This window comes from Pipistrellus kuhlii, unplaced genomic scaffold (genome assembly GCF_014108245.1).
Source record: "Pipistrellus kuhlii isolate mPipKuh1 unplaced genomic scaffold, mPipKuh1.p scaffold_m20_p_12, whole genome shotgun sequence".
In the NCBI taxonomy this organism is placed as follows: Eukaryota; Metazoa; Chordata; class Mammalia; order Chiroptera; family Vespertilionidae; genus Pipistrellus; species Pipistrellus kuhlii.
In genome coordinates, this window is record NW_023425427.1 from 30,064,117 (window position 1) to 30,076,257 (window position 12,141).

Consider the following 12,141-nt stretch of genomic DNA (forward strand, 5'->3'; position numbering starts at 1 on the left):
CTTTCCAGGGCCACCATAGCTAAGCCCCACAGCCCAGGCAGCCTCAACAACAGAAACGTGTTTCTCTCAGTTTGAGGGGCTGCACGTCCCAGAGTAAGGTGTTTGGCAGAGGTGGTTTCTTCTGAGGGTTCTCTCTCCCTGGCTTGGAGGTGCCTGTCTTTGCATGGTCTTTCCTCATCTCCTCTTCTTTTTAAAAAAAAATGTTTTGTTTTTTAATATATTTTATTGATATTTTACAGAGGGGAAGGGAGAAAGATAGAGAGTTAGAAATATCGATGAGAGAGAAACATTGATCAGCTGCCTCCCACACACACACACTGGGGATGTGCCCGCAACCCAGGTACATGCCCCTGACCAGAATTGAACCTGGGGCTCTTGAGTGCACAGGCTGATGCTCTATCCATTGAGCCAAACTGGTTAGGGCTAAAAAATGTTTTTATTGAGGGAGGGAGTGAGAGAGAGAGAGAAAGAATCATGAATGTGAGAGAGAAACTTCGGTCAGCTGCCTCCTGCATGCCCCCTCCTGGGGAATGGAACCGGGGACCTCTTGGTGCACGGGAGGGAGGTCGCCCCACCAACTGAGCCACCCAGGCCAGCGGGCATCGCCTCTTCTTACAAGGGCACCCGTCGTTGGCTTAGCACCCGGTCTCCTGACCTCTTTTAACCTTCACTATTTCTTTAAAGGCCTTCTCTCCACAGGCAGCCACATTCTCAGGAGCTGGGGGCGAGGACTCCAGCCTCTGCCTCAGGGGATGGGGGGGGGGGGCCCACACCATTCATCCCATCCCACTTCCCTGCAGGGGATTTGCTTGCCCTTTGGGTCCTCGGGATTGCTGGTCATCGCCGGCCTTCAGGGTTTCTGTTTCGTGTCCCTGAAACGGTCTCTTGCCTGATTGCCTCCCTCAGGTGAGCGGCCCTTCCCCTGCACGTGGCCGGACTGCCTTAAGAAGTTCTCCCGCTCCGACGAGCTGACCCGCCACTACCGCACCCACACCGGGGAGAAGCAGTTCCGCTGCCCGCTCTGCGAGAAGCGCTTCATGAGGAGCGACCACCTCACCAAGCACGCCCGGCGCCACACCGAGTTCCACCCCAGCATGATCAAGCGATCCAAAAAGGCCCTGGCCAGCCCCTTGTGAGGTGCTACCTGCCGCCGCCGCGGCAGCCAGGAGGGACCGGCCCGGACAGACACCACGACTCCCCACCCACGGACAGACACGCGGAACCCAGGCCCGGGAGGCCCGCCGCCAGCACAGGAACCCCGCTCTCTGGTCCATATTCTGATTCCCCCTCTCCCCGCGTTGTTTTTAAAAAGCACATTGCGGCCCAAGGGAGCTCCGAACCGCCTCTGACTTTTAGAGGAAAAGCAAAATTTTTCCCCCCTTCTTTATTTTTTTTTTTTTGGGGGGGGGGGTTTGAGGGGGGTGGAGGTGGGATGGGAGAGTGATCGTGGGTGGGGTTCGGCCAAGGCTGGGGCAGAATTTTAACGATTCGACACTGGTGTACATATGTCTGACGGGGTGAGTTGACCTGTGGCATCACAGTGATTCCGGGCCCTCCCTGCTTGCTGTCTCTCAAGAATTGTTTTTTGTAAACCTTTTAATGTAATGACGAGTGTGCTTCGGTTTCTTTAGCAAAACCACTCTCTTGAATCATGTTAACTTTTGAGACAAAAAACAAACAAACAACGCCATAGCACAGCTGTCTTTATGCAAGCAAGAGCACACCTCCTCCAGCATGACCTGTCATCTAAAGACTTGGAGACAAACCAGTTACTTATAGTCAATGGGTAAGCTGTCTGAATTTATACTAATCAAGACAAACCTTTGGAAAGGTTACACACTTAAGTACAGAACTTTTAAACCTTGCTTTGTATGAATTGTACTTCCCAGAACATAAGCTGCACTTTAATTTGTAATGCAGAGGATGACATAAGTTACGTTCATGCTTTAAGGATAGAAGCAGACATTTCTTTTTGGAACCACGTTATTATAATCTGCTTATGTTACAGTATACACGTTTCCCTAAGCAATCACAGAGGATGTGAGGGCAGAAATATATGCAATAGATGCTGAAGGAGAAGGAGGGTAGGTTGTTTTGTTGTTGTTGTTGTTGTTGTTTAAATAATTTAAAAAGAACAAACAGGATGTTGACTCTTAACTTTTCCAAATGTTCCGGTTCTTTCAGTTCACACCACCTTATTGTACCACAATGCCACGAAGGGAGAGGGCTTCGACTCTGGTGGGTTTTATTTGAATGGATGCCTAACAGTAGCTAGCTCTGGAAACACCTATGTTTTTTGGGGGGCCGGGGTGGGGGAAGGTGTGTTGGTCTCCTTCCCATGTTCCTACAAAACTCCCACTAACAGGTGCAAGGCTTATGTAAAACGAAAAGGGAGCTGAACTGTGAAAAGAAACACGTGCCCTTCTAAGTAGTGAGCGCCAAGGGACAATACCACGGCGATCTCAGAGGAGACCGCCATGCCGGCACATGGAATCCCCACGGATGACAGCCCATCCCTGTACTTGATACATCCGAAGCCTCACCACTATGTATCTTGTATCCAGGTGTCTACAACGGCCCAAACCACTACGTCCGTCACACGCCATGTACCTGAAAAACTTCCTTTGGCCTTTCCACGGCCAGAGACACGAGCCGCGTTCTCACAGCGAAGAAGAAACCTCAAAGCGGGGGGGAGTCAGCAGCAATGGTGGGAAAATGTTTACATTTTTTTTTTTCTTCTTCTTCTTCTTCAGAAATAACGCTTTCCGACAATTTTATCTGGCATTTGACACGGGGAGCTCTAATGCCCCGGAGTTTGCACATGTGCTAGAAGAGACGTGTGGTGTAAACCCGGGCCGCCTCCCTGCCAGCGGACTGCGTTAGTTCACCCTCCACGGGTTCGTGTCCGGGTCAGAACTAGTGTGGACTCCTGCTTCCAACACAGTAGCCATCGCTCACGTGGTGGGTTTTGCTTTTTTCTTTCTTTTTTTTCTTTTTTTTTTTTTTCCTTTTTGTTGTGTTTAACCAACATAGTGGTATTAGTAGTTCTATAAAGAGAACTGCTTTTAACATTAAGGGACTGGGAGCAGTCCATGGGATAAAACGGAAAGTGTTTTCTCACGGGGGAAAACATGTCAGGAAAAATAAAAGAACACGTTCTACCTCTGTTTCAGATTTTTGAAACGCTTATTTTAAAACCAAATTTTAATTTCTTGTGTCCAAAAATAAGTTTTAAGGACATCTGTTCTTCCATACGAAATAGGGTAGGCTGCCCGTTTCTGACGGAGCTCATGGACTGGTTCTGCTTGGGATCCTCTGCATGCGGCCTTTTGGGGAGAGAGGAGTTTGGGGGTTGCCTAGCAACCCACCACCTTGTGCAAACTCATCTTTCCCTCCCAGAAAGAAAGGAAGGAAAGCCAGGCAAAGTCAGTGAAAGACAATCTCCGTAGTTTCAGGAGTAGTTTTCTGTATGTGGCTTTTGTCCAGCACTTAGATGGATGTAAATGCAGCAACTTGTTTTGAAAAAAAAAAAAAAAAAATGCACAATTCACTTCCCAAAAAAAGTTGCTCCTTGCCTTTTTCAAGGTGTTGACAAACACACATTTGATATACTCTTATATGTTAGAGTAATGTAACGTATACACTCAAGGCTTTGTATTCTTTGTGATACATCCTGTTTTAAAAAAACGTCACAAAACAGGAACCAGCATTCTAATTAGATTTACCATATGAAGATATGGTTCAACTAGGACTTACTAGAGTTCATTGAACTTAACTAAAAACCATGAAGCAATTACTTTTTATATTAAAAAGACCATGGATTTAACTTTTTAAAAAAAATCCAAGTGCAGGATAGTAATTTTTGTTTACTTTTTTAACCAAACCGAATTTTTGGAAAGACTTATTGCGGGTGTGTAAGCAGAAAGGAACGCTGTTTTACCTAATACTGTAAGTAGTTGTCATATTCTGGAAACATTTAGTAGTTTTAGAGTTACGGTAACTCCTCTCCTTGGTTAGGGAAGACGAGAGCCCTTCACCACTGCGGAACGATGCCCTGGCGTTAAGGTCTGTCTCTACATCATGCTTCTTTTTTTTTTTGAGAATTACATATGGTAGTTATAATTACAGGAACTGATTAGTTGTAAGTTTGCAGATAGAGTTAGCACAGTACTCATCACTCTGGATAGCCTGCGATGTTCTCTCACACGGATGATCTGTAACACACTGTAAGATAAACTGATCTTTACAACTGTTTAATCAGTTTTATTTTTGTACAGTATTAGTGACCTAAGTTATTTTGCTGTCCTGTTTTTGTAAAATCAAACAAAATTATAATAGGGGATTCTGACAAGTAGGTATTTTGTACATATGTATATATGTTGTCCAAATAAAAAATAATAAAAATGATCAAGATTTCATTGTGTCCTGCCTTTCTGTGTTTTAAAGGTGGCTTATTTTTGCCGCGAGAGCGGTCGTTTCTTCCTCCTGAGCTCAGAGGATGTTAGGAAGAGTGCAAAGCAGTGTCGGCCCGGAGCCTGGCACGGGCGGTGTCTGCGCAGACCCGTGCGTCCGTGCTGGTCACAGGCCTCCGGGGCGGGGGTGGAATGGAGGCTGCTGGAGGGGAATGTGTGTATGTTCAGGCGATGTTAGGACGTCAGGGGTAAGAGCAGAGAAGGTGGCTGGGATATAAACAGGACAGTGTAAGTCACTAACAGGGTAATAAAGCTCAGACCAGGCTGAGGTGTGGTGGGAACTGGTCAGAGAAGGTGAGAGACTCAGATGGTGCTTTTGAGACATGATAGTGGTAAGAACACCCCGGTTGATGTCTCCGAGGTGGGGCAGTGGAACCATTAAGCCCGGTGAAGGTGAACACTAAAGTGTGTGTGTGTATCATTTCTATAGCTATATACTAGCTGCCTATTACTTAGTAGAGTCTTACTATAGTCTCATCACGATGCCAAGTGTTTAGGTCTTTTCTCTCATTTAATCCTTACAGCAGCTCTCCAGGTCATTCAGTAGATACTGTTATCCACATATTTCAGATGAAAAACTTATTGCTGAAAGACACAAATAGGCGGTATAGACAGTATTAAACCTGTATCTGCTCACTTCAGCCCTCCGTCTCTTTAAAAAAAAAAAAAAAAAAAAAAAATATATATATATATATATATATATATATATATATATATATACATTATTGATTTTTTACAGAGAGGAAAAGAGAGGGAGAGATAGTTAGAAACATCAATGAGAGAGATACACTGATCAGCTGCCTCCTGCACACACACACACACACACACACACACACCCCTTGCCGGGGATGTGTCTGCAACCAAGGAACATGCCCTTGACCGGAATCGAACTCAGAACCCCTCAGTCTGCAGGCCGATGCTCTATCCACTGAGCCAAACAGGTCAGGGTGCATCCATCTCTTTATGCCTGCATCAGGGCAGCGATGGACTAACTGAGCATCATTTCCATTTGACCCGTTTTATTGAGTACCTGTTAGTGCTAGGCATTGTTATCTCTGAGGACATAAAGGTAAAAAAAAAAAAAAAAAAAAAAAAAAAAAAAAAAACAGACAAAGAGTTTCTATGTTAGTGGGTGGAAACACATAGACAGGTACACACATTATCCGTATAGTTTTAGATAGTGATGAGCATTCTGATGACAATAGAGCCAGTGGTTGGGGAAGGTGATTTTCGATGGAGTCTCCCCGCGGGGACTTGAACATCTGATTTGGGACCTGGATGACATGGAGGAGTCAGGCCTGCAAAGATGTGGAGGGAGAGAGGAGAGCAATGCAGGAGTTTGGCAGGAATTCAAGCAGGATTTTGGTGGCTGGAATATAAACGGGACAAGAAAGGATAAGAGGTTGGGGTGGTTGGTACAGGACAGAGCACAGCAGCCTTGTATCGTAGGTTATAACATGGTGTTTGATGATTGATTCTAAGGATGGAAGCATCTTTTGGGAGGTTTAAAGCAGAGAAGTTGCCCTAACAGGAATTAGACCTATTTTGAAGACATGAGAATTTGTAAAAAATTAAAATATTTTATAAATGGCATTCCAAATCAATGGGGAAAAGCATCATACAATTATCCATTGTATTTAGTCAATTGATTATCTGGGAAAAATTTAAGAGACATCATAACATATCCACCAAAATAAATCTTATATGAATTAAAGAATTAAAAAGAGTAAAGCACTTAAAATATAGGTGAAGATTTATCAATAGTGATTTGGGAAAGAATTCAAATGCACAAATCTAATATAGAAGGCAAAACCAGAAAGATTAATAGATTTAACTAGTAATGTGAAACTATTATAAATGAGAAATTTGCCTAAACAAAATTAAAAGGTAAGGATAAGGAAAAATGTACTTCGAAGGATATTTTTAATGAATAACTTCCTTTAGAATGTATATATTTATTGATTTCAGAAAGGAAGGGAGAGGGAGAAAGATAGAAATATCAACAATGAGAGAGAATCACTGGTTGGCTGCCTCCTGCACACCTCACACTGGGAACTGAGCCTGCAACCCAGGCATGTGCCCTGACCAGGAATCGAACCCTGACCTCCTGCTTCATAGGTCAATGCTCAACTGGGCATGGCTCAGTAGTTGAGCATTGACCTATGAACCTTCTTTTTTAAAAATATATTTTTATTGATTTTTCACAGAGAGGAAGGGAGAGGGATAGAGAGTTGGAAACACCAATCAGCTGCCTCCTTGCACACCTCCTACTGGGGATGTGCCCACAACCAAGGTACATGCCCTCAACCGGAATCAAACCTGGGACCTTTCAATCCACAGGCCGACATTCTATCCACTGAACCAAACTGGTTAGGGCTGGGCAATCACTTCTTACAGTCAAAATGTGCACATGTTTACAGAAATCTGGTAGATGATATGAATTCACACTTTACAAAATGAACAAAAATAGTCAATATTTTTTTAAATGTTCACCACACTTTCTGTCAGAAACACAATATAAAATAATGAGGTACAGTTATTTGCCTATGGAATTGGCAAATAATTAAAAAAAACAAAGCACCATTTTGTCAAGAATTGGGTGAGATGGGCATATTATTAGTGGGAATTCAGATTGGCACATGTTTTCTAGGAGACAATTGGGCTATAAGGATTAGAAACAATGGAGGTGTTCTTAGGACCTTGAGCAGAGATGTTTGGAAGGGAGATGTATACGAGGCAGTGTGCTTCTACTGCCCCTCCTCCCTCTCCCCCTCCCTCCAGCTAATTCAGCCTCCCTTTCTCTCACCTGCACCCCTTGACTAGCCTCCTCACTAGTCTCATTTCCTCATTTACCTTGTTTAACTTCGTCTTCCAGGCTGCAGTGTCGGTGAACCCAAATATAAACACGTCCATGTCCTTCATTTTGCAAGGATCTCCCATGTCCCCATTGGTTTAAGGTCAATTTTAAAAAATATATATATTTTTTTATTGACTTCAAAGAGAAAGGGAGAGGGAAAGAGAGATAGAAACATCAATGATGAGAGAGAATCATTGATTGGCTGCTCCTGCATGCCCCACACTGGGGATGGTGCCTGCAACCTGGGCATGTGCCCTTGACCAGAATCAAAACCAAGACCTTTCATCTGCACGCCAACGCTCTATCCACTGAGCAAAACCAGCTGGGGCTAGGTCAATCTTAACATGGTTTGCAAGGTCCTTGTTTGGGCCCCTGTCAAATTCTCTACACATACTTTCACCCACCATTTTGTCATCTATTCATAATACCCATCTGCTTTTAATTAATTGATTCAGCTATGCTACTTCTACTCATGTCATTCCTTCGATTTAAAATTCAATCTTGTCCTCCCTTTCCCCATTTTATTCAGTAATTCTTTGTAGTGAGAGCTGTACCTTCCCCAGGAGCTTTCTACGACTTTCTGGGCTGGGGTAAGTTACCCCTCCATCGGCTTCCATAAAACCCAGTTACCTGCTTACTCCACATTATGCATGTGAGGTTCATTCATGTTGTGAGTCATTGCAGTTTGTGCATCCTCGTTTCTGTATTCAGTCATACGAATATAGCACAGTTACTGTTGAAGAATTTCTCCAGGTTTTGGCTTATCTGAGTAATGTTTCTACTAGCATTCTTTTTGCATGTTATTTTGATCAACATGTATGTATACATTTTTGTTGGTTTCATGTCTAAGATTGGAACTTCTCAGGCTCAGGCAGAGTGCTGAAGATTACCTCCAGATTTCACACCCTGACGAGAGGAGGCTTTCCAGGTGAGCGTTATGAGCGGGAGAGAGCCAGGTGGGCTGAGTGTGAGCACACCAGCTGCTTTAAAAGCCAGAGGAAAGGGCTGGGAGCCGAGGAGGAAGCCAGGTCTGAGCGGGAGTGTTCCTCACTGTCTCGTGGCTGGCTTGGTGATACCCAGGTCCTCTGCTGACAGCCAGCCAGCAAACAGGACCCCTCACCCTGGGACCCCAAGGACCCGAATTTTGCCAACAACCTGAAGGAGGTAGGACCCGGGTTTCTCCCCAGAACCCCTAAAGGAGGACGCCGTCCCCCAGCTTCTTGTTTTCAGCCCTGGGACACCCGGAGCAGATCACCCCGTTGCACTGTGTCGGACTTCAGAACTGTGAGTACAAATGGTTTTAAGTTTGTGGCCATTCGTTATACGGCAATGGAAAACTAATTCATAGAGTTTGCAGGCATTCACTTTAGTCAGTGCTGCCAACAGGTTTTCAAAGTACCAATTCATATCCATTTCTTTAAAAAAAAAAACACACACACACAAAGATTTAAAAATGTCCACATCCTTGACAAAGCAATTGCATGTCCAAGGAATTACCATGAATGTCTGCAAAGATTCAGCTGCAAAAATCTGCATGGTGGTCTTGTTTATGCGGTGAACGTTTGAAAGCAATCTCAGCGTTCAGTTCTGGTGTAACAGCGGAGTGTTATGCACCCATGGCAAATGTCGTGGAGCAGTTTTCACCCAGGGTGATCTGTAGGATGCTGGTTTTCAGCCGTTACGTTCTGCGGGAGCCCTGGAGTCGGTAAGGCTGATGGAGGTACCCAGCCAGGGAGCCAGGTTTCTCCACTGGAGCCCCTTGTGGGCCTTTGCCACGGGCATTGCTAACACCTGGCAGCGCGGGATTGCATAAACCTGCTTGATTCTGATTGCTTTGCTTTGGGGGCGCACTAGGCACATTACTCTTTGAAAAATGACATGGAAACATGTTCATGCTATATTTGGTACAAAACGTGGTCCGGATAGCACAGTGCCACGTTAGTGGGTAGGAAAAAGGCTGGAAGGGCGTCAAGCAGTGGTTCTCAACCTTCCTAATGCCGCGGCCCTTTAAGACAGTTCCTCATGTTGTGGTGACCTCCAACCACAAAATTATTGTCGTTGCTACTTCATAACTGTAATTTTGCTACTGTTATGAATTGTAATGTAAATATCTGTGTTTTCCGATGGTCTTAGGCGAACCTGCTAGTGGTTCTCAACCTGTTGGTCACCTAAGACATCGGAAAACACACATATTTACATTACGATTGATTAACAGTAGCAAAACTAGAGTTATGAAGTAGCAACGAAAATAATTTTATGGTTGGGGGTCACCACAACATGAGGAACTGTATTAAAGGGTCGTGGCCTTAGAAAGGTTGAGAACCACTGACTTAAAGGATGTTACACAGAAATGTTCACTGTGATTATCTTAACAGTTTTTAACATATAACCCTTATCTATCCTCCCCCCCCCCCCCCCCGATGTTTCTACAAAGTGAATATGCATTTCATTGGTAAAAGGAGAAAGAAAGAAATGTCAGGAAGTTGATCTAAATACCAGATCTCAAAATAGAACTGAAGCCTCTAGCTCACATGTGTCAAACACAAGGCCCACGGGCCAAATCCGTCCCACCAGGCCTTGCAATGTGGCCCGCACCGCGCTGTCATCACTGCACTCCGCTGAGTTTCCATCACAATGACAGTTTATGACTGTTCAGTAAACCATTCGGCCCGCGATTTAGGCTGGATTTTAGATTTTGGCCCCTTCTCTGATTGAGTTCGACACCCCTACTCTAGCTCTTCTACCTGAGTTAACTTGCAATCTGGTCTGGCTTTAGTTTCACTGGGTTTGAATGAAGCACTTCTGGAGGCCTGTCTCGCTGGGAGAGGCCCACCCAGGTCACACCCTCTGGCGGTGTGTGTGTGTGTGTGTGTGTGTGTGTGTGTGTGTGTAGAATTTGGGGTGGCTCTGGGGCTGCCCAGACAGCAGAGCAGGGAGGTTTTGTGCCTCTCCCAGTGCCCTCCTTCAGCCTCGGCCGCTCACCCTGGTGTGGGAGCCCTTGCTCTTGAGTTTCATCTCCCCCGAGTGCTGCTCCTGCACCTCCCAGCCCTACCACACCCAGATCTTTTCCAGGCCAATGTGCCACTCTGAAGCCTTTCTGCAAAGACCGCCTCATGTTCAAGTCCGAGCGGGGGACCAGGAGGTGGGGCCCTTAGCGATTTCTCTGTGTTTCCTTATCTATGGAAAGAGAAGTGTATATGCATGAGGTGTGTCTGTGTATGTACTATCCCATAGTATGCTGAGGACTAAATCCATATGACTGTAGCGTGGTTAGCCCCTGGCACGGTACTAGGTTTTCAATAAATATTTGTTCTTGCCATCTCTCTCCTATATCAAGGAGTTAATATAGCCTTCAGTTAATACCGGGAGTTACAACCCGCCTACTCCACCTCGATGATGGTCCAGTGTCCTTCCATCCGCCTTTGTTAGAAAGCTTGAAGGTGGGGGTGGAGGCGTGGGGTTGGGGGTAGGTGTTGGTGTCTCGATGGCATTAGTGTCAGCAAACGGGGTCCCCTGGCCAAATATACCCCTAGCCTGTTTGTGTAGAGCCCACAGCAAAGAATCGCTTCTACCTTTTTAAAAACAAAATTAAAGAAAACAAAAAGCATGACATACCAGACACATGGAAATTAACATTCCGAATTCGACGTTTGCAAATGGAGTTCTATTGGAACCCAGCCACTCACTCATCTACCTGTCGTCTGTGGCAGCTGTCACACACGGCAGACCTGAGGGCTTGTGACCGAGGATGTACAGCCCTTTAGAGAAAGCTGCGCCCAGCTTGGCTCTAGTGTGTTTCTTATCTAAGCATTCCTGGAGGGTAACCTTAAATGAGAGGTATTGCTCATTGGATCACATTTTTAAAAGTGAATTAGCCCGAGCTGGTTTTGCTTAGTGGATAGTGTCAGCCTGTGGACTTGAAGGGTCCTGGGTTCAATTCTGGTCAAGGGCACGAGCCTGGGTTGTGGGCTTGATCCCCACTAGGGGGTGTGCAGGAGGCATCAATTCTCATTGATGTTTCTCTCTCTCTCCCTCTCCCTTCCTCTCTGAAATCAATAAACATATATTGGAGAGTGAGCCTCGATACCATTCACTTCATTATACTTTTCCTATAAAAGTAAATTTTTTAAAACTCTTTTTCTTTATTGATTAAGATGTTACATATGTGTCCCTATGCCCCCACCACTCATGCCCTCACCCCCTGGTGTCTATGTCCATTGGTGAGGCTTATGTGCATGCATACAAGTCCTTTGGTTGATCTCTCCCCTTACCCCTGCTCTTCCCTACCTTCCCTCTGAGGTTTGATGGTCTGATCGATGCTTCTCTACCTCTGGATCTGTTTTTGTTCATCAGTTTATGTTGTTCATTATATTCCACAAATGAGTGAGATCATGTGATATTTACCTTTCTTTTGACTGGCTTATTTCACTTAGCATAATGCTCTCCAGTTCTATTCACGCAGTTGCAAATGATAAGGACTCCCTTTTTTACGACAGCATAGTATTTCATGGTGTAGATGTACCACAGTTTTTTAATCCACTCATATGCCGATGGGTACTTAGGCTGTTTCCAAATCTTAGCTGTGGTAAATTGTGCTGCTATGAACCTAGGGGTGCATATATCCTTTCTGACTGGTGTTTCTGTTTTTTTGGGTTATATTCCTAGAAGTGGGATTACTGGGTCAAATGGGAGTTCGTTTTTAGTTTTTTGAGGAAACTCCATACTGTTCTCCAAGGTGGCTGCACTAGTCTGCATTCCCACCGGCAGTGCAAGAGGGTTCCTTTTTCTCCACATCCTCACCAGCACTTGTCA

General features: G+C 45.0%; 1 protein-coding gene across 1 annotated transcript in view; it reads left to right on the forward strand.

Moving 5' to 3' along the window:
* The window catches only part of KLF9 (Kruppel like factor 9), a 30,233-nt gene extending 25,817 nt beyond the window's left edge, over positions 1-4,416 (forward strand). Inside the window, exon 2 of the mRNA XM_036433839.2 lies at positions 907-4,416. Within this exon, the coding sequence (XP_036289732.1) occupies positions 907-1,136 (230 nt within the window). The 3' untranslated portion in view covers positions 1,137-4,416. The remainder of the gene's footprint in view (positions 1-906) is intronic.
* Positions 4,417-12,141: the final 7,725 nt, after the last annotated feature.